This window comes from Paroedura picta, chromosome 5 (genome assembly GCF_049243985.1).
Source record: "Paroedura picta isolate Pp20150507F chromosome 5, Ppicta_v3.0, whole genome shotgun sequence".
In the NCBI taxonomy this organism is placed as follows: domain Eukaryota; kingdom Metazoa; phylum Chordata; class Lepidosauria; order Squamata; family Gekkonidae; genus Paroedura; species Paroedura picta.
In genome coordinates this window covers 44,896,402-44,919,591 of record NC_135373.1, presented here as the reverse complement: position 1 = coordinate 44,919,591, position 23,190 = coordinate 44,896,402, and the positions used below count along the sequence as shown (strand labels likewise).

At 45.8% G+C, this 23,190-nt stretch overlaps 1 protein-coding gene across 3 annotated transcripts in view; it reads left to right on the top strand.

Moving 5' to 3' along the window:
- The first annotated feature begins 1,267 nt into the window (after window positions 1–1,267).
- Window positions 1,268–23,190, top strand: part of STPG1 (sperm tail PG-rich repeat containing 1) — a 38,136-nt gene continuing 16,213 nt past the window's right edge. The window contains exons 1-6 of one of the 3 annotated variants that reach the window (XM_077337622.1): window positions 1,268–1,319; window positions 3,133–3,266; window positions 6,769–6,872; window positions 14,006–14,107; window positions 17,743–17,916; window positions 22,400–22,511. In XM_077337622.1, the coding sequence (XP_077193737.1) occupies window positions 3,248–3,266; window positions 6,769–6,872; window positions 14,006–14,107; window positions 17,743–17,916; window positions 22,400–22,511 (511 nt within the window). In that variant the 5' untranslated portion in view covers window positions 1,268–1,319; window positions 3,133–3,247. The other 2 variants (XM_077337624.1, XM_077337623.1) reach the window with 2 other exon arrangements.

The window sequence follows — 23,190 nt, the reverse complement described above, 5'->3', positions numbered from 1 at the left end:
ATATTTCAGGGGTTCCTCAACGGTAAAAAAGTTGAAAAAGGCTTCTCTATCTGCTGTTCCCCCCAAATTTTGCAACACTTTGTGCTAGAAAATTGTAATTGTCTTTCTGCCTGTTTACATCAACAGTTAAAATTATGTCTCACCTGTCATGCAAAACCTGTGGTTTAATGTTTATGTGTATGTGTTAGGGGCAGGATACAAAGTAAAACAGTGATCCAAAAGTACTTTAAAGACTAACAGAATTTATTCCAGCATGAACATTTTGTGGGCTGAGGAGGCTCACTGCCTCCTCAGTTACACAGAAATGTACATACAACAGGCCAGATTAATAGAAAAAAGGAGGTGGGGAAGGTGATGTTACAAGCGGGGAGTCCTGCCAGGAATTCTCCAAGGATTACAGCTGATTTCCAGATCACAGAGATCAATTCCCTTGGAAGAAATGACAGCTTTGGAGAGTGAACCTAATGAGCTTCTTCCATACCCTAAACCCTGCCCTTGCTAGATATATCCCCACATCTCAAGCTGCAGTTGACATGCTATAGTAGTTAGAATGTCAGACTAGGATCCAGCAGACCCAGGTTTGAATCACTGCCATGGAAGTTTGCTGGTGACCTTGGGCTACTCACACTTTCATCCTAATGAACATGAGGAGAAAAATGCTGTAAACTGCTGAGTCCCAAGAGGAGATTAAAGCAGGTTACAAATATCTAAAGAAAGAATTTAGCACCTTGCTTGAGAATTTGATCAAAAATGGGGTCCTAATCTTGAGAATAAAGCAATATGGCTATTTGATGAATACTAGGGGGTTCCCCCAGCCCAGAGAGGCACTCTGCATATACTCAGAGACATGAAGTGTGATCCACCACTCCCTCCCAAGGAGGTAAAGGCACATGCTGAAAGATGCCTGAGGGCGTAAAAAAAATTTGCAAACTGAAGCTGCCCACGGTACTTCCTCAGCACCAGAAACAATAACCACTACGAAATCTAACTGGCTCTGCTTTACATTTCATTGCAGCCTTTTTTGTTCCATGGTGAAATTTGCAAATCTCATCCTGAAAGTCACCTTTGAAAAGAATACAAAGTGGCCTTGCTTTGCCCAGAAGCACACAGCCGAACTTGCAGGGATGCCATCAAGTTCAGTTTCCAGTCAGCCTCTGGAAGAAGAGGCCACTTCAGAAAGCTTCCCTGTGATTGGGCCACTTTTAAGCTAACAAATGTGACAAGCAAAATGATTGGGAGATGCTTTTGTCCCTTGTTGCCTAGGCAACAGAATGCCACCTTGCTCGGCATTCTGTTCTGAGGCAGCCCCTGAAAGCCAGGTAAGAGCAAGGTCAGGGGAGCCGGACTCCATGCTGCAGCTCCCGAAATAAGCCAGCCCATGCAGGTACTGCACAGCCACCAACTCGCAGCCATGAGATCTGGCTCCAGCAGTAAACCAGAGACAAAAAGCTTTGGGAGCCAAACTGGGGGAGTCCCGAAGCCTTGCAGGAGGTGTAGGGACTCCGCTGGGTAGACCTGCAGCTCCCCATTAGGTAGGTTTACAAATTTCACCCTCCCCAGGTCCTCCCCCCCCCCCAATCTCCAGGACTTTCTCTCCCTGGGATTTGACAGCCCTACTTGCCACACTATTTTGAAAGAGGGCTGGGGGACAAGCAGTAGGGACAGATGATGCTCTGACTCCCAGGTGGAGGCAGAAGAAGGAGGAAGCAGCAGCAGGAGCACACGTGCATGTGGAGTCCTAATCCGTGCAGGGAGGAGCAGTAAGCCACAGAGACTGGGGCGGGTGGAAGGCATTGTGTACTCTGCGTCAGGCTATTAGGATAACAAATACATCTGTGCTAGTATTGATCCCTCATGCCATTGCTAGCTGAGGCCCCAGAGTAAAATAAAAATGTAGGCTGCTACTTAAAAAAAATATGAATGTTGTTCTCTTGTGCTTCCCACTTCTATGAGCAGGCGAGCAACAAGATGTTCCTGGAGATTCTGGGAATGGAACTGGGGCGGATGGGATTTGGGCAGAGGAGCGCCTTGGTGGGGTATCATGCCATTATCAACCCCCTCCCCCTCAAAGCAGCCACTTTTTTAAAGTGAATAGATCTCTTCTTGGAATATCCAGGTCCCACCTAGAGATTGGCAACCCTAGATTGGGTATTTGTAAGCTTGCCCAATGGGGTATGTGGCCTAAGGTCGCCAGATGCCCATTGGGGAATGAGACCGGCAGACATTTAACTTCTCCACTCCAGCAGGCAGTGTGATGAATTACCGTCTTCCCCCCCCAAAAACCTCCTATCTGAGATGATGCAACATCACAACTCTCTAGGAATTGTAGGAAAGTGGTGATTTCTATAGATGGCCAGTCATTGGACAGTTGCTGGCAGAATCACCCACATGTACCCACTGCCCTCCCCATCTCCTGCCAGGCCTGCCAGTCTTGACATAGCTTCTCTTGGGGCCATTTTAGATCAGAAAAACAGCATGAGGGGAAGATTGACATGCCCTTTCTCTAGATCCCATGGTCCTGATCTGAATCAAGTCTCCCACGCATCTGGGAACTGAATTACCAGCAGGAATCCTGTAATGCAGTGGTCCCCAACCCCAGTCCAGGAACCGGTCCCGGTCCGTGGATCAGTTGGTACCGGGCTGCAGCTCCTCCTCATCCTCCTCCCCAGCTGCTGCCTTGGGGGTTGCCCTGCCACTCTGCTGCCGGTTCACCTCTGGTGCTCTCCAATTGCTGTCATGGCTGGGGCTCCCTCTTGGTTTGGCACTGCACAGCTGCTCCTGGCAGCGCCCTGCAGTGGGTGGTGGGAAGTCAGGGGCACCAGCAGGAAAGCAAGTGGAGCAGGGGCTCAGGTGGCAGCGACATGCCTCAGCAAAAGACTAACCCCCCCTGGGCCTCAGTAAAATTATCAAACGTTGACCGGTCCCCAGTGATAAAAAGGTTGGGGACCACTGCTGTAATGCATCTGGCTGGAAATCCTGGTAGTAGATTCGGACATGAACTGAGGCATTCATAATGTGTATTTAGGGTTGTATGGTCAGTAAGAAGGACTGCATCCTTTTCTCTTCCCAGATGTTTAGCAAAAGATAATTTCCAGCCTCCTTCTTGGCTTAATGTATCTCTTAATATTTTAGAAGCAAGATGGCAAGGCTGATCCAAAGAGATGGTTTAGCTCACGTAAGATAGCTGCGTTACCACGGAGAATTTCTTTGAGCCTTCCTGCCCGCAGCTAGTAGATTCCAAAGGAAGATGGCCGTAGTGAAAACAGGTATGGCAGATTTCTGAACAAGCCACCAATTCATGCCTCTGTCTACCCTTGCCTTATTGCCCATCCAAAAGCTACAACAAAAGCACTTTCAGGATTTCAAGTGGCATGGAGCTTCTAACTTTTAATTGTCGTGGACTACCCTACTGTCTGTGGCATGGCAACAGAATATGGTTGTATGTGAACCACCTAGGAGCCAGCTGGTGAATTATTTCAGCTTTCAAGGCAAACACTAGTGTTCCACCATTACAGCTGAACTGCCATACTGTGATTTGGGAGAGCCTGTAGTGGTTAAGAGTGGTGGCCTCTAATCTGGATAAAAGGTAAAGGTATCCCCCTGTGCAAGCACCGGGTCATGTCTGACCCTTGGGATGACACCCTCTAGTGTTTTCTTGGCAGACTCAATACAGGGTGGTTTGCCAGTGCCTTCCCCAGTCATTACCGTTTACCCCCCAGCAAGCTGGGTACTCATTTTACCGACCTCGGAAGGATGGAAGGCTGAGTCAACCTTGAGCTGGCTGCTGGGATTGAACTCCCAGCCTCATGGTCAGAGCTTCAGACAGCACGTTGGCTGCCTTACCACCCTGCACCACAAGAGGCTCCTAATCTGGATAGCCTGGTCTGATTCCTTGCTCCTGCACATGCAGTCAGCTGGGTGACCTTGTCCTGTTAGAGCTGTTCTCAGAAAGCAGTTCTTCCAGAAATCTCTCAGCCCCACCTACCTCACGGGGTGTCTGTTGTGGGGAGAGGAAGGGAAGACGATTGTAAGCCATTTTAGGGACCTTTTGAGAAGTGAAAAGTGGGTTATGAAAAACAACTTTTCTTCTTTAACTGCAAACCAGGATTCCAAACTTAATACTAATCCTAGGGCCAGTTCTTCACACATTATAAAGTCTTCCTGCTCTGCACCTGGCCACCTTGGATTCTGTTAATCAGATGTTCTCTGGATGCTTAGAACAATCTCCATGCATATGTGTGGGCTAGAGATGCCAGCCTCCAGGTAGGACCTGGGGAGCCATTGAAATTATAGCTCATCTCCAGACTACAAAGATCAATTCCCCTGGAGAATATGTATGTTTTGGAGGGTGATCTCTGACATTGTACCCCACTGAGATCCGTGTCCTTTCCAGGCTGCATCCTGAAATCTCCAGGAGTTTCCAAAAATGGATTTAACAACCCTACCCCCTCCATACCCAGCTGGTGGACACAGGACTCGGGGAGTTAGAGACTTGCACCTTCCCCTTGTCCACTTTCCTGACCTGCACTGGCCTTAGGGAGCTGCTGTTTTCCCCAGTGGGGAAGCTTATGTGTAGGATGTATATAGACCCCCATAAGGGAAACAACAACTCCCTGCAGCCATTTCCAGTTGGGAAAATAGTGTGGTTTGGAAGGCGAATGCCTCTTCTCCCTGTCAGCTTTAGGCCTGATCTGAATTGGTCACATGCCTCTGTGCAAATTAAGTTCCAGGAGTGCAGAACTCTCTCGTGTAGAACGCCCAGACCACACCTGATTGACAGGACCCATGGCAGCCAAATGGACTTTGTGCTATGTGAACTGGCTCCTGGCTGGTCAGTTTGACATTACATAACAGTAAAAAGCACAGCCTATATTCATTCCTTATTTCCTAAGGACTGCTTCAATACTATAATGCCTATAGGTTGCTCATTGCCTTTTCTACAATCAGCACCAAGAAGAATTGCAACTGGGGTTCCTCTAAAAAGCCAGCAATGCTCCTACACATGGACAAGATCCTCCTATATGTTTACACTGAAGGTCCTGGCTCTCCCTGTAATTATACTTCGGTCCCTTTGTTTTATAGGCTACTTAATTGCTCCTTGTTCTCTCCATAGCCAGCTAGCTAGTCCTTAACTATTTATTTTTATTTATTATATTTATATACTACCCTCCCCGAAGGCGCGGGGTGGTTTACAGAGAACAGAAAAAAGAGATACAGATAACATATGGTAACAACAGGTGATAATAACAATAACATTATAACAACAACATTAACATGATAATAACATGAGAGAATAATGGAATTGCAAAGGAGCCTCAGCTCAACTCTTACTGAGACCCAGTGGATTGTGCAGGTTTGTAGCAGTCATAGTAGGGGGTGGGGTAGATAGGAATAAAGAGAACCAATGTGGTGGAGTGGTTCAGAGTGGCAGCCTCTAATCTGGAGAACCAGGTTTAATTCCCCACTCCTCCACTTGCAGGCAGCTGGGTGACCTTGGGCTAGTCACAGTTCTATTATACCTGTTCTCACAAAGCAGCTCTGTTAGAGCTCTCTCATCCCGAGAGGAAGAGAAAGCGATTGTAAGCTGCTTTGAGACTCCTTCAGGTAGTGAAAAGTGGGGTATAAAAACCAACTTTCTTCTTCTTCCTTAGTAGTCAAAACCAGGGATAGTCAACCTGTGGTCCTCCAGATGTTCATGGACTACAATTTCCATGAGCCCCTGTCTGCGTTTGCTTTATATCTGGAGGATATGGATGCTTTATATCTGGAGGACTGCAGGTTGGCTACCCCTGGTCAAAACCATTGCTCATTACTTCCAAATGACTGTACCTGTGTAAAAGCGCTATTGTGATAATAAGCAGTTTTTTTAAATGCTGAATTTTGCCAGCAAAGTGAAATATAGTATTGCTCCTGACCCCACCCTAAAGAACTGATAATTAACAGCTGACTCATGAGGGCTGAGGCTGGCATAAGGAGAGAACGGGAAGTAATTAATTAACCATAGCCAAACGGAGGGAAATGTATAGGGTCATTAGTGGTTTGACTCCATACAAGGGACAGCCTAACAGAGCAATTGTATTTTATAATTTATGATGATTTTTTTTACAATCCTTACCCAAACCCTTTAATTACTTCAGAGTGATTTGTTCTGATAGTTAAATGAACTCAATCAACGTTAAAACAAATATTTTCCTTTGCACAAATATTAGAATTGGACTTCATAAAAACTCTCTCAGGACCCCCCCCCCCTCCCCACACACACATACACACATATTATGGACCCTAACAGTTTTACAAGCCTTCCTATAGGCCTGGTAAAGCTAGAACTTTTTATACTGCTTCAGTAAGCTCATTCCAAAGAATGTGCACAGCAAAACAGAAAACGCCTCACCACCGGCAGCAGGAGGGAGAGCCACCTGTAAAGGAGGAAGCATGCCCAGAAACTATCAGGGGCCATATAGCCACTGCATAGGTTCAGCAAGAAGGGCAGTTTTTTTTTTATATTAAGAAAACTACCACTAATCAGTACTGGAGAAAAGATGGGAGGGGGATGCATTGGGTAACTGACAACATTTTCTGGATTCTCCATGAAAACCGAATGTATTAATCATGGCAGGTTCAGACAAACAGTGTACAAGTAACCTAGCCAATGGGGAAAAGCAGACATTACATGACTATGTAATTAGACAAATCAAATTTGATACATACATTGTACATTTTCCCCCTTTGCGTATGTGGTAAAGTTCTGTAATCCCCTTTCCTTTCCAGACAGGCACTTTTCTTCCATTCCTTTAAAGTTCCAGACTTCTGTGATCTCAAACACTGAAAGGAAAGGTTTTAATTCTCAAACAAAGAGATTTTTGTTTATCCCGGTAAGCAAGTTCCTTTTCCTGAAATTCAGACACTGTTTCTAGAAAAAATTCGGTCACACCAGAAGCAACTAACAGTCTTGTGGCACCTTGAAGAAGTAGACCTTGACCCCCAAGTGTCTCCCTGCCTGGATCCTGTTGACCAGACGTGCACTTGGAGCTCCATGCTGGGAACTTAACTCTCAGGGACATGGGTCCTATTCAGGTTGGAACCCCAGGATACAGGGAAAGAGAGCTCAAGCATTCCCCATCAACTGTTTCCCTAGCTGGAAATGGTTCCAGAAACTGTAGGTTGCCCTGCTGGGGAGACATGCTGATGTGTTACAAATGTAGCAGTAGGCTACATGTAAGTTTCCTCAAGATTCTTAGGCTAGTCTTAGACAGTTCATGGGAAATACCTAGTGGATGTCTCATCTTTTACAGCTTCACACAGAACATTTTACATATCCGCTAAAGTGCATAGGCTTCCCAGCAGCAAGATAGAATACTGGCAAATCTCTACATTCAGTCAACAGAGCAAAGGATTTGGGATACATAAGAGTTCTGGGGTTTGTTTGCAGCTAGAGTGAGTTTCAGCTGGTAAAGCAGTGCTACAAAACAATTTGGAGAATTGCTTCCAGTGGTACTCCCATACCAGCTGGAAAATTTCCACTCGGCTGGTCACCAGGTCTTCTCTAGATGAATGGGCAAAGAAGTTGGTTGTTTGGTTTTAAGATCAAAAATGATTAAGAATGGAAGTATGCTTTATATGTCATTCTGTTACCTGTTCCCCCAATTATTTATAAAATCATGCAATTGCTGGAGCTGAGGTTCTGAGTGCCACAGGAGATTATTAAAGCATTTCCTTTCCTCCTTCCCCCTAAGCCAGTTTGGTGTAGTGGTTAGGAGTGCGGACTTCTAATCTGGCATGCTGGTTTCGATTCTGCGCTCCTCCACATGCAACCATCTGGGTGACCTTGGGCTCGCCATGGCACTGATAAAACTGTTCTGACCGAGCAGTGATATCAGGGCTCTCTCAGCCTCACCCACCCCACAGGGTGTCTGTTGTGGGGAGAGGAATGGGAAGGTGACTGTAAGCCGCTTTGAGCCTCCTTCGGGTAGGGAAAAGCGGCATATAAGAACCAACTCTTCTTCTAATGCACATAGTCTCTCCTAAATGTCTCTTACCTCCATTTCTCTGAAACCCTAAGACATTCCCCAGTGGAAGTGAATGTGGCAATTTCAGTGGCATATAAGGGAAGACAATGTAATAGTGTCGCTTCTCCAGCCCCCCGTAATGTAATAGTGTCCCTTCACCTTTAAATCACAGCTCCAACAGCTAAATTACATATTTAAAGAGTGATGGTCTATGGCAGTTTCCAATGGCCAGTTTCAGGTGGGTAGCAGAGTTGGTCCAAAGTAGCGAGCAAGATTCAAGTCCCTAGCACTTTTGAAAAGTGACCACATTTCTCTGCCAAATTTTCTCAGACTATGATGGGTGCTCTTCTCTTGACCAGCAGGTGGCAGCAGAATTTCACAGAAGGGATTAGTTCAGCCCCTTGGAGAAAGCCAATGCCCAGAAAGGAGGACAGGTTTTCTCCAGCAGGAGCAGCTGTGCCCAAAGCATTGGTGACCCCTGGTTGTTTGGGAGTGCATGTTTTTCACTGCTGCACTCACAGAGACAGAACTGCACAACACTGCAATCCTTGTTGGCACTTCTGGCCTAAAATTGCTCTGATTTTGCGCACTAAAAAGAGCCAGCTTGGTGTAGAGGTTAGGAGTGCGGACTTCTAATCTGGTGAGCAGAGTTTGATTCCACGCTCCCCCACATGAAGCCAGCGGGTGACCTTGGGCTCGCCACGGCACTGATAACACTGTTCTGACCAAGCAGTGACATCTGGGCTCTCTCAGCCTCACCTACCCCACAGGCTGTCTGCTGTGGGGAGAGGAAAGAGAAGGTGATTATAAGCCGCTTTGAGACTCCTTCAGGTAGAGAAAAGAGGTATATAAGGATCAATTCTCCCCCCCCACACATAATATTTGGGAATGCCTCCCCCCCCCCCCTTTATGGGAATGCTCCTTGGAAGGCTGCTGCAAGTCAAGCCCCAATGATGGAAGCGCTACCAAGAAAGGATGATTTCTTTGCCCTGACCTTTGTTTGAACAAAGCAACCACACACATGAATAGTCCCCCATCTAGACCTGCTTTAGGGACCCCTGAGCGGTTGCACTTCTGCAGCATGTGTATGGCACGGTGAAATGATGCACTGAGCAGTTTTCCATAATGCACAACACACGGCCCCAGACACGATGGGTCTTTTCACACTGAGGTTTTGTGTGCCAAACATCACGTGAGCTTTTTTTCTCACACCCTGTTTTCCATTTGTTTCTTCCTCATTTCTCCACGCTGTCTCCAGTTGGTTTGAGGGAGCACAAGGAAAAGCTGAGGAAAACACGGAAAGAGAACAACTCCAAAACAAAGAAGGGACGATGCCCAAAGGGGGAAAAGCTGTAGTTTGTCACCCAAACCCCAAGTAAACCTTCATGTGAAATACCCTGGGATCTCGATGATTCAAGGGTAAAGGTAAAGGTAAAGGTATCCCCTGTGCAAGCACTGAGTCATGTCTGACCCTTGGGGTGACGCCCTCCAGCGTTTTCATGGCAGACTCAATACGGGGTGGTTTGCCAGTGCCTTCCCCAGTCATTACCGTTTACCCCCCCCCCAGCAAGCTGGATACTCATTTTACCGACCTCGGAAGGATGGAAGGCTGAGTCAACCTTGAGCCGGCTGCTGGGATCGAACTCCCAGCCTCATGGGCAGAGCTTTCAGACAGCTGCCTTACCACTCTGCGCCACAAGAGGCTCATGATTCAAGGGTACACAAATGCTATTGCAAGTCCCTGAATACCTTTCTTGCAATAGCATTTGTGTACCAATAGATTCAAGGGTACACAAATGCTATTGCAAGAAAGGTATTCAGGGACTGTCTATGCAGTGCACCTGGTGTATGTTGGGACATGGGTAAGGTGACCAGATTGTCCCACTTTTGGAGGGACATCTGGGGGCACCTGGCAAATTGTACTTATATTGAAATTAAATATATATATATATTACAATACTATTGCATTCTATGCATTCTATGAAAATATTAGTTGCTCCTTATAGACCAAATTTTTAATCAAGAACTCCCCTGGTCAATGGTGTCCCACTTTACCAATGTTAAAATCTGGTCACCTTAGACATGGGTACACAACCGGACTCAGTCAGACGTGCATTGGGAAAACTCATCTTTAAAAGCACTTGTGCTCTCTGTGCTATGAGGGAAAGAAGGAGCTTTCTATTTTCCCCCCTCCAGAACCAAGGCAAAGTGCCCTTCCTATTAGAACAAATATGGTAGAAGCTTCTTCCCTCTCGCAGCACAGAGTGAATGAGCACCTTTTAAGGTGGGTTCCCCCAATGCATATCTTACTGTCAGTTTGTTCAAACCCCAGTGACCAAACACGTGTGGGGTATGAAACATAATTATGCCCTTAATGTCTCCTTTTACTACTCCATGGAGTTACTATCCTACTTGCTCAAATGTCCAGGAATTAATACAGATATCTCATCTGGAGATACTTCTCCTTTGTATTATCTACAAATCAGGTCAGTTGCTAAGGTCTCAGACTAGAAGCCTGAAAGCTTGAAAGGTCCGGAGCTAGACCCATAATGTGCTCCTTTCCGTGCCCGAGAATTTCTTGCTTCAACGCACTAGTAGGCAGTGAGCCAAACCACAAAGGCATCAAAGACTGGCAACGGCTAGATTATCCCTAGGCAATAGGATGGCTTCTTCAGACATTATTGGAGAGGGCGGGGCAATGTATCACATCCCTTTCTTGGGACTATAGGAAACCTGAATTTCAGAGCTGGTCTGGGGGGCCTAACAGACTTCACCACGTGGCCAGATTTGTCCTGGTTTTCCACACTCAATTGCTATCCAGAACATTAGTGGGAAGGGGTTAACCGTTTCGCTCGACCTTTCTCAACCTTTTTTTTACCATTGAGAACCCCCTGAAATATCCTTCAGGCTTCGCAAAACCCCAGAAGTGATGACATCGTACAGAATATGGCAGGGAAGCACAGCTGTGTACATACCCACTTGAGGCCCCTCCCCACCCCCTCCAGGCCCAGGACTGGCCATTTTGGGAAGGATGGGTGGATATATCTATATATATTCCCAACCCTTTCAGGGTTATAATAAGTGCTTAAGGAGACAAGAAGTCTTTTATATGCGAAGTCTGTAAAAGATAGCAGCTCGCTAGGATTTATTTAGGCTGCATCCCAAGCATACTTTGGTAGGGAAAAAGCTCATTGAGCATGAGACTGGCTTCTGTAAATAAGCATAAGTTTAAGATATTAATCGTAATCCGATATTCAATTTTAATCAAATAAAAGATAAGGCATGCATCTAATACATGGGGTAGAGTTCTGCCTACTGGTACATGCCTGTCTTGTTTCTTTAAATACAAGAACTAGAGGCTGACTTTTTGACACTCAGGGGAAGGGCCTGACATATACAAGCGGAGATCGACCCTTGCAGCTACAGCCCTTGCAGCCTGAATGTGCTGTGCAGAAGTTCAATGAGAAGATGCAATACGTGCCCCTCTCTGCCTGACAGGCTGCTCTCACTAAGCCTCGGGATTGCTGGGTAGCCTGTCCCCCCTCCCACATGATCTTGAAAATGCAACAAAATGTTACATAATTGAACATGACTTTTAAGCGGTATTCCATGTATTTACAGGAGATTTCAGGTATGCTGTGTACACCACAATTTTGCCTGTAGCACCTGTCACCTCACACTACTGACACAACTGTCTGATATTGTCCGTAGTTGTGTTTTGTGTATATATGGTGAACCTATACATCTTCTGCTGTACTGTCTTCTTCACCCAGGTGGCCTCATAGAGAAAAAAAAGTCTAAATTGAAAGAGTCTTGGTAGGAAAAGGATTAGTTTCAAGCACCAGAGGTCAGAAACCAGGAACTCCAGGAAAAAAAAGCACAGGGTTTGCTGAACCAGCATGCCTGAGGAAGAAATTTCTGGCCGATATCAGCAGTCGTGTACCTACCCTATTTTGCACCCAGGGCAAGCTAGTGTGTGGAGCTTGGTGATGCAGGGGCTGGCGTCTTTGCAGAGAAATGCTCGACTGCAAACTTGCCCCCCTTCCCAGTGTCTGATGTCCTGCCACCCCCATCGAAGGCAGTGGCAGAGGGGCTGGCTGACTCAGGTCACAAGTTCCTTGGCTTGTCTTTGCTGTTGGGAAGGTGGGACTGGCAGTCTACATCAGCACCCATCCCAGAGGGACGATCACCAGGGTTTCCTCCCATCCCAGAGGAAAGATCACCAGGCTGTCGCCCCGTTGTAAGCAGCCATCACATCCACCCTGAGGTCCACAGCATTGGGGGAGGGGGGCAGGCTGCCTGCATCCAGCGTGTGTGCCACTGAGCTATCCTTCACCCACTGGGTCACTGGATGTGAGCAGGTCGCAGCATGTAATTCCAGCCTATGGGTGTTTGACAGGGCCTGGTGTGCCCTCCTCAGGTATAGTGCCCAGGGCATGAGCCCTGGTCACCATTACTTAAGAACACCATTGTCTGTCAGAGCATAAGAACCTGGACTGGACTTCACCAGAGATCTAGCTAGATAATCATTCCCCTTTCCATAGCGGTCAGTCAGATAGCCCTGAGAAACAGCCTTATTTCTAATACATTCTGCCTGCTTGTCCTGCTAGAGGCTGATGTCAAAAGCCAACCCTTCAACAGTATCAGAGCTGAGTAGTTGTTCCACCAACTCCTGAGCAGGAATGGAGGCCTTCAAGACTCCAGCAAACAGATGATGAAAGCCCTACTGCTCCAGAAGCAGACTACTAGTTTTTAAAGGGGCCCCACCTGGTTATGTCAGTGTGCCCTCTGACACGGTTGGTGTGGCCAGGGGCTGCTGAGGCTTCAGGGGTCAGTTGGGGACAGACTCCAGGAGCCTCTGGGAAGTGGGGATTCTGGTTCCAAGTCTTAGTCAGGGTTGTATCCCAAGGTGAGTGGGCTGACACAGACTTTCGGGACCTCTGACCGCATCAAAATGGACTCCTGGATGTGTAGTTAATGGCTCCACTCCCTCCTCATTTGAATATTTTATCTCTCTGCTTGGAAAAGAGAAGTTGGTACTGTGGTCTGTGAGAGCCTCCTGGCAATTTTGGGATTTTACAAACTGGTAAAGGGTGCGAAAACAAAGTGGCTACCATGCCAGGCAGAACTGATCACAAAACGGTTCACCATCCAACTCCTCTTAGTAGCTTGATTGTAAGAGTCACCCTCAAGACAACTGGATTGACCCTCAACTTCTTGACATGAGCCATGCCCGTTCTTAAGCCCTGTTTGTTTGTTTGCAACGTATTGTCCTGGACAGCCAATTAGTTTCGTTTTCTTTCATTCTATAAATAGAAATCCCACCCAGAACACATTCTGGAATAAAAAGAAAAGCCCTTTTTGGAAGGGCGGTTGAGTCAGGGAGGGGTGAGGCACCTTGAAATAATATACTCTGCCCACACACTGAAATAATTTTGGCCAAGTCAAGATGTAAAGGTGGGATTAGGGATGCAATGGATTTGAACTCCCCAAGCCTCTCTCTTGCTGCTGTGTAGACACCGGAGAAATCTAATCCCCTGCTTCAGGCCCATTTTGCCATGCAATTTGAGACTATCCATTAAAATGAGATTATTTTGATTTTGAAACAAGCAAAGAGCCTGCTTAGTGTACAGTGACAATTGACAAAAACCAGCCAAAAAATCCAGAGGCTTAAGTCATGGGAGGGGATGCATTGAGCCCACGTTGTAATGCCATTGTGTAGAACTCCACCCACAAGGTCATGCTCATGTCATGCGTATGCTGGATGGAGGAAAACAGCCTGCCCTCGTTTTGACATCTCGTGCCTTTTCTCATAGGACTGACAATCGTTGGTAGAATGTTCAGTTGATCAACCGAATGCCTAACCAGTTAATGAGTTTAACAACAGAACAGGGTTCATTGGTGTGTAGAAAACTCCATCAAGGCTTTCCTGTGTATTGGCAGTATCGCTTCACAATATCCCTCTACCTAATTGCGATGATATGTTGTGTTTTTCCTAGAATGACAATCCTGGCCCGGGATTTTATAATGTCACTCATCAATCTACGCTTTTCAGCAACGTCTCCCAGTCCCGGAAGGGAACCTGTTCTTTTCCTTCCTTGGTAAGAGAAATGGTAGAGTGGTTGTAAAATGGAATGGTTCAGGAGGACGCTAAAGGGAAGAGGGCTGTAGCCAATTGCATTTTTCAGTGCCTCAGCAAATGCCTAAATGTTTTGAAGGAGGTGGCTGGGAAGGGTGGACTTTGGGGAGAATTATGACATTGCTTCCAGGTGATACTCGGAATTTCCCCAATCTCTGTGGTATTTACCAAAAAAACATGAGAAAACTCCTAGAGCATCTCCAGGGAAGCTACTTGCTGGCCATTTTTTCTCCAGTTCCTCAGTTTCTGAAGAGTATGGGATTGGGGTCAAGGTTGGGGGCACCATCAAGCCTCAGCCAACTTGTGGTGACCTCATGGGGTTTTCAAGGCAAGAGACATCCAGAAGAGGTTTGCTGTTGCTTGCCTCTGTGTAGTGACCCTGGCTTTCCTTGGTGGTTTCCCATCCACATACTATGTAGGGTTGGTCCCGCTTAGTTTCAAACAAGATTGGGCTAGTCTGGACCATCCAGGTCAGGGTAGGACTGGAACACACTCAAATCCCTATTCTGACTTGGAAGCTCACTAGGTGATTTCAGACTAATTTCACATTCTCAGCCTAACTTATCTCTCAGGGTCATTGTGGGGATAAGATGGGGGAGAGCAAAACACTACAGGGGTGGCCAAATTGTGGCTGTCTAAATGTCCATGAACTACAGTTCCCATGAGCCCTTGCTGTCATGTGCATGGTAGTCCATGGACATCTGGAGAACCACAGTTTGGCCACTCCTGCACTATAAGCTACTTTGGATCTCCTGTGTGGAGAAAGGTGGTTATAAATGAAGTAAAAAATATATATGGTTGAAGATGAAGGGCAGATAAGAAGTAGGTTGATTGGTGAGTGGGAAGGAGAAAAGGAAACATAGAAAAGTGAGGATATGGGGGTTGCAAGGAGGAGGAAAAGAAGAAAAGGTATGGAGAGAGGGATTCCAGGGGAAGGGCAGTCTCTCAGCAAGCCCTTGCAGGTTCCCCACTGTGCAACTGGGCCCATGGCATTGCCAGGCAGCTGGGTCTGCCCTGGTGCAGTGGCTGGAACCATGGAATTTTGCCAGGGTGAGGGAAAACTCGAGACATTGGAGCAAGTAAAATATGTTGATCAGTGGAAAGGAGGAAGCAGGAAACAGGGAGCTTTTCAGGCAAGGGAAGGAGATGTCCCCGTAAGTCTTTGTGCATCCTCTGCTTGTCATTTACTCCTTTCTCTAATGCTGTTTTTGCATTGTTTATGACACGTCATGTCTTGTACTGTTTCTATTGCATTGTTTTCTAGTTTTGGAATCAGCCTTGAGTCTCAATGGAAAAGTAAACAAATCAATAAATGTTGAATGTCAAGAAGAAAAGGCCAGAACTATGAAGCCCTTGTCATTCTCTCAGTTACTGAACTATTAAATGGTCACACCTTAGCTTTTTATTCTTACTGCAGTAAAACAGTGACAGTAATAACAGCATTTACTATTGTCAGGAACAGACCCATGTGTGTGTGAGAGGGATAATTAATTATGGCTGAGATGGCTGTAATTAAACTTAAATTCTACCCTTAGCTTACCCTTGGAAGACAAAGACTTTTGAAATTAATGAGATTTAATTCCAGGCAAATGTATTAGGGACTGGAAGTATTCTAGCAAATGGTGGTTAAAAATCCAAAATATCAGTTTTTGCACTGACAAAGCTGAAAGAGATAGCATTTCAATGTAAGATGAGTGCACTTTTGTGACTCTATCAAAACCTTGGTCTTATCGGGTGAGGAGTTGGAATTCTGGAAGCTCCTTCTCCCCTCACGGCCATGGTTGTCATTGTAATAGACTCAGAAGCCCAAAATATCATGTGAATCAACCCTTCGTCTCAGTCCCTGGGATAGTTTGCTAGAGAGGCAGATGTGACTAATAAGGAATCATAGAGCTAGTTGGCACTCTTGGCCCAACCCTAAGGATTAAGGTATCTGCACAATCGGGTCACTCAGAGTTTGAAACTTGTGTTGGCAAAAGGTGGGTTAAAAATGTCAGAATAAATCAATAAAAATGGGATGGATATTTCTGAAATCCTCAGGTTCTCAAAAGGAGAAAGTATGTGTTGGTTAAAAAAAAGGTTGCCGACTTTGGGTTATGAAATTCCTGGAGATTTGGGTGGAATCTGGGGAGGGCGGGGAATAAATCAATGGGGTCCACCCGGCAAAGCAGCCATTTTCTCCAGGGAAACTGAGACCTGTAGCCTGGAGATCTGTTGCCATTCCAGGCCCTGCCTAGAGGTTGGCAACCTTAATTAAAAGGGGGAGGGAACGCTATCAAGCACAGACTCAGGTATTACAGAGGAGAAAACACAACCTTTGGTGACATTTTAGGCAGCAGTTCCAAACAGTGTCCCACACTGGGCAGCCCCCAGTAGGCAGTGAGGTGGGGGTTGAGGAGGGAATAGGAAAAGGAGCCATATGGGCTGTAAGGGAAGGGAGGAGTCAGGAGGGGCAGGAAGGAAAGCAGTGGTGAGGTGAGGTGGGGTAGGGTAGGGTAGGGGGACAGGAGTGGTGATGAGAGGATAGGGAAGGTAGGAGAAATCAACACTGCTGTGTCTGCAGGGCAGTGGGAAGAGGAGAATGGGGGAGAGTGAGTGGGCTGGGGGAGATATGACTACTTAGGCCTGACAGGTGGGCAAGCAGGTGATAGGGAGTAAGAAAACAGATGGTGAATGTATGGGAATGTGGGGAGAGGAAGCACAGTCAGAGCAGAAGGTAGGCACAGATGTAAAGGACAGCCTTGCTTGGGGTGGTGGTGGAGGAGCAGAAGCCAGTGTGGAAGGATCAGATTTCCTCTACCTCACAAATGCTCTCCGGTCCCTCAGTCATAAATCTTGAAGGCACATAGGAAAGAGGGCACTAACCTTCCTCTGAAAATGTCACTAAATGATTATACAGGTTCAGGCCCTTTCTCTACCACATCACTGCCTCATCCTGCCCTCCTCCAAGCCTCAGGAGCCCCGGTGACCATATTATGAGAGGAATGGGCATGTGACAGATTCTTTACCAGGTTCAAACCTATCTTCAGAAATAATGAGTGAATGGCCAGGTCTTTTCCCAGCACTCATTAGGAAAACCATGTGAAGTACGTCAGTTTTGATTATCCTCACATTACAGATGGGGACCTGAGGCCGAGAGACAGCAGCTACTCAAAGGCTTCCTGGCTACAAACGCAGGAATACCTGATGCTACTCTTGAACACTCTGAAAGGCTACATACAGGTTCAAGAGCCTTTGATTACTCAAGGACCATTTTGACATTTTCAAGTCACTTCAGCCCCAGCATTAATCCCTCTTATCGTGTAAACAGAACAGACACAAATCAAAGGTTATTTTCTTAGGATGGAGGTGGCGGAAAGTGCGTTCAAGTCAAAACTGACTTACAGTGACCAAATAGTTTTTTCAAAGGAAGAGATGAAGGAAAGTGGTTTGCCGTTGCCTGCCTCTTCATAGCACCTCTGAGTCTCCCATCCAAATGCTAACCAGGCTTAACCGTGTTTGGCTTCCAAAATCTGATGAGATCAGGCTAGCCTAGGCATATTCTTAGGATAACAAATGGTGTAAAGAAATCCAGTTTTTTTGTTTCCTTCTTTCTAGGATGTGCGTGTTGCTCGACACAGAATCCCCAGCTATCCTGCTGCAAATGCTTACAACCTCCCACCTACTCTCAAGTCCAAGCAAGATTTTAGCTTGGGATATTCCAGCATGTTTCAAAAACCAATTGCTAGGAAAATATCCAAAGCAGTGACTCCAGCCCCCAACCAATACAACGTAAGATGGGTTGGGGCAGTGGAAAGGGGAGGGAGAGCGGCCAAGAAATGATGAAATCCAGGCCAGGCTTCACAGGCTGGCCAAAACCAAGATGGGATAGCCATTGAAAGGGTTTGTGTGTGTGTGTGTGTGTGTGTGTGTGTACACCAGCCTTTCTCAACACTTTTACCATTGAGAAACCCCTGAAACATTCTAAGTGTGTTTTCAATTTACTGAATGTCTGTTTTGTTTTTTAAGCCCTATTGTCCCAGTTTTTCTCCTTTCTTGGCTCCAAAGCTGCCATTTCCCCCTGATCTCAGTACCTTGGAGATCAGTTGTAACTCTGGAGAAAACTCCGGGCTCTACTTGGAGGTTGGTCACCTAAATTGCTTTCTTTCTATTGTAAGGTGACCAGATTGTCCCACATTTGGAGGGACATCTGGGGGCACCTGGCAAATTGTACTTATGTTGAAATTTAAAAAATATATATTACAATACTATTTTTGTGTTCTATGCATTCTATGAAAATTTTTGTTGCTCCATATAGACCTAATTTTTAATCCAGACCCCCCCCCCCGGTCAATGGTGTCCCGCTTTACCAATGTTAAAATCTGGTCACCTTATTCTATTGTCTTCCTGACAGAAAATCTTCCCCAAGCTTCTGTTATCCCAACATATAGAACAGTAAGTACCAGGATTCATCCCGTCTTTCCCTCCTTCGAGGGCTGGTGGTGGAAGATTTCTATCAGGAAGACAGTGGATCTAAGGTTGCCAAAGATCTCCTGGAATTATAACAGAAGTTCAGCCTGTAGAGATCAGTCCTCACAGAGGAAATGGCTACTTTGGAGGGTTGACTTTATGGCATCGCACAACTTCAAATTCCACCCTCACCAGACTCCACCTCAAATACCCAGGAATTTTTCAGTCCAGAGTTGGCAATCCCAAGTGGAGGGGACATTTAACTTTTTCATCTACCAGAGCCTATTTGCTGGCAGGGGCTCCTGGGAATTGTAGTCCATGGACATCTGGAAGGCCGCAGTTTGACTACCCCTGGTAAGTCATGGGCTTCCCTCCCATTGGGCCCCCACCTTACCATGGCTGTGGAAGTTTTTTGCTCCAGCTTGGCTTCTTAAGTGCATTGTTTTTCTATTCTGACCATAAGTTATTTTTGTGGGTTTTTTAATCCATTTTGGAGGAGGTCTGAAAAACATGAAAAAGAAAAAAAGACACCAGAAAGGATACTATGTGTAAGAGAGATGGAAAAGTCCACACAGTTCAGAAACAGAAACCTGGACCAGAAAAGTCCCATGTCAGGAAACATTGGTCTATTATGCATGCACATCTTACTGCAGATTTTCAAAGGCATAAGCATTTTAATCTTGACATCAGATTCTGTGCTCGATTTATACACCTCCAGTTGTATTTATTTGTAAGTTACCATTTTAAAAATGTACTTTTCTAAACCTTTGGAATGTCGCTTGTGACCTGCGGTGATGGTGTCCAAAGTTAGTTTGTTTTTTTTTAAATGTCACAGTTGCTCTATTGCATCTGTGCAGTCACGTCCAGCAAGCACCTTCCATCTCAATCCTTGCAGTTCAGGTTTTGCATGTGCATGTTAATGTTAGTTCATTGAATGAAAAGGAATAGAAAAGAACACAGGCAAAGGGGGAAAACTGATGTCATAATTTGGGGAAACACGTAGAGTGTACAGAATGCACATTAGAATACACTGTTACTGGCACTGCAAACTGTGGCTGGTGGTGCTGTGTGCGTGTGCACGCTTGTGTACCTGTGTAAAGTCAGCTGCAACTCCATCACACTTTGCACAGGGCTGCAGTTTGTATGGGGGGGAGGTTTCTAAAATCTTGTGCCACTAAATCGGGGGAAAAAATTGGGGGTTATTTTCACTGATGCCCTAGCATAATTACATAGTAATGCTAATTTCCTGACCTTCCATGCAAGTTTGTGTGGCTTTCTCTTTCCTTTAGTTTGAACATGCACATTGGTTGTAATCCTGGCAGTTTTTTAGAGTCTGCTCTGTGTGAATTGTACTCTGTCCTCCAAATAGATCAGTCCCAAGCCATTCTTAAGTTTGATGATTTGCAGAAGGTCCATGTGCCTCAGCCGCCATTTTAATGTTAGGCTTCTGGAGAATGCCAGAATGGTTTCCCCCCAAAAAACTTTAATGACGCATTAAAAGAAAAAATGCATTCAAAGCTTAGGCTTCCCATCCCAGTGTCTCTCTGGCTCTACATCTCATGTCAATTTCATTCTGTGTTGATGATCCCCCTCATATGTTTACATGCAGCACTGAACCCCCCCCCCCTTTTGCACTGGCATGCTTCTGTTTGCCTCCAATCCCCCTTTCAAGTCAAAACCAACAGGAAACGAAACATTGTGCAGATCCTTTTAAAGTTTCTCCCCGTCAATTTTAAATCTTTTAAATTCTGCATTGCTAGACTCTTCATTGTAAAAAAAAAAATTGTAAAATGGGGGGGGGAATGGAGCTTGAACAGCACTGAAGGGGGGAAGATGGTGGAAGATGGGAAAAGGGCAGAACAATTTTGATGTGGGCAGGGGAACAACCTTCAAGGGGCTGCAAAAGAATGGAGGAGAAATCCAGGGGAATCTGCACACCTTACACTGGGAGGCAAAAAATAAATCGGCACAAAAACACTCTCGGAAACCCCAGAAAAACAGCAACAAGAAAGTGAATGGAGAGCTGAAGGAAGGAAAATTAATGCAGTATGACAAAGAAACCTAACAGACAATGCATGGTGAATGTTAGGGGAAACACCCATGCATAATAGGCTATCATCTCTGTTCTCCCCATGATTTGTCTTTCAGTCCTGAGTCATCTGCCCAGCTGGTGACACCAGTCCTACATCAGGAATTTACTGAAGACAAGAGACAAAGCACATCCCTACCTCCCCACCCCCCGCCCCCAGAAGACATTCCCTAGTTTTGCAGGTTCTTATTACAGTCTTGCCATCCACACACCCAACAAAAATATTAGGGTTATATTTTAAAGTTCTAAACTGGATTTCTCCTGGGAAGAACCTTCTGGAATTAATCACTAACTCATGAACTACTCAGAACAACAATGTGTAACCTTTTGGCCAAGTCAAACAGGAAATGATCCATTTGTAAGGCACCAGGGCTGGGATAATTTATGGCTTTGGGCAAGATAGATGGATTTTTTTAATACAGTCAAAACTAGCAAACAAAGTCTATGGGCAAGAGAGACATCATGGGAAGAAAATGAGGGGCCAGCTTTGCCATCTGTTGGGTTGCCAATGTTCAGGTGGACCACAGATCAGTTCCCCTGGAGAAATAGGTACTTTTGAAGGTTTGTCTCTATGACCGTTTACACACTGGAGGTTTCATGCCAGGTTGCAGGCTGGAGTTTTAGTTGTGGCAGGTTGCCCCACCTCTTCCTGCACCCACATGGGGGAGCATTTGGCCTGCACGGGAGCTGGGGCAGTGAAGTTCCCAGTACATAAATGGTCTATGGTAGAACTTGGGGAGGGAAGTGATGTCATAGAGTCCACCCTCCAAAACACCCATTCCCCTCCCCCCCGGGAACTGATCCCTGTTGTGTGGAGGTCATTTGTCATTCTATGAGATCTCCAAGTCCTAGTTCTACACAGATATAATTCCTATATTGTTTAGTGAGCTTGCTCCCAGGTAGCATCTTTAAGATTGCAGCCACTGTCACCCAGAGCTTTCTTGCAGATTTTAATTTCCTTTAAAGGTTTATAGTCCCTCTTTCATTGTTCAGAACAGTTTACAAAGGTCCATATAACATTCCATGCAAGTCAACAGCACCCAATACAAGACTGTCCTGTTGTTGATAACTCTTTTTTCAAAGCTGAGATTCTCAAGATGCTAACTTCTGTCCCCCAGAACTTTTGATTTTCCAGCACAAATCTATCAGACCAAGTGAGCAGGAACCTATGAAAGCACATATTGAAATAACTTTTCTTAGTCTTTCAGTTGCTAATAGACTTTTTAATTTTGCTATGACATCCTGTCCCTTTGCGGTCATCACTGGATCATGGCCACTGACATTTAGTAGAAGATAGAGGCTACAATGCCAAGAGCACTTCATTGGGAATAAATGCCACTGAATAATCTGGGACATATTTCTGAGCAAACCTGCCTAGTTTGCTACTAGACTGTCCAGGGCTACATGCTAGCAGCTATTATGCTATTCCTGCTTTTCACATCTGGATTGGCTTGTCTGCACAGTTACAAGTGATTGCTATAACGCAACAATATCGCCATGCCAAGTGTTGTGTAGATACAGCCCAATTCAGCTGCTGGATGTTCATGTGGAAGCTAGTTGAGTCTTGAAGATTAATTCTCTGCAGGTGCATTCACACACACTTCACAAACCACATTAGACCCATGCATTGTATTAAGAACAGGCGGTTGGCATCTGATTGTTGGCTGAAATGAACACCAGAAAAATGTTATACAGAAACCTCATTTCCCTTCACAGGTCTCCCCAGATGCCTGCAAGAGGAGCCAGAACATAGGTGCCAAGTCCGTGTTCTCATCCAAAACGAGACGGGACTTGCCAATCAAGAGCAAGGACCGAGTTCCTTCTCCTTGTGAGTGAGCAGATTTTACCAAAACCCCTTACCCTCTTGCTTTGTGTAACTCCCAAAAGTATGTCAGAAATCAAAAGCATAATGGAATCAAATGATTTCCTCTCCTTTCCCCAACCAAGTGGGAGGGTTATCCACTTGTATAGATCTAAGTGTCATCAAGTTTCAGTCAAGGGGCTTTCAAGGCACAGGACAAGCAGGGCCGGTCTCCCCTCCAAGTGCCAAACCTGCTTAGCTTCCGATCTCTGAAGAGATTGGACCATCCCGTGTTGCGCCTTTCCTGCATCCACCTGCACCCATAGGAACTGTTCACATCAGTGACTGGGTGGAGGGAAGAAGCAAGGCTGGGTGGGGGGAAGAAGCAGCCAACACAAAAAGTTTGTGTTGCTTTTCCACAAGCAGTTCCTAACTTGTCATGGCAGTTTTCCACAAGCAGTTCCTAACTTACAAAGCTAGAATATGTCACCACAGAAGTTCCTCTTTCCCTCTCCCCATACTATAGAGATACAGGAAACTTTATTCTCCCAGCGCTCACAAAGTTGTTTCCAAAAGTTCCAAGATATTCCCTTTTCCTGTCTTGGTCTAAGGTGGTCATCCACTGTGTGTTGTCCATGGGTGTTCTGGCTCCCACTTACTCCTTTCTCAGAAAGCAAGAGCCAGCCTTCCCCCCTGCCACACACAC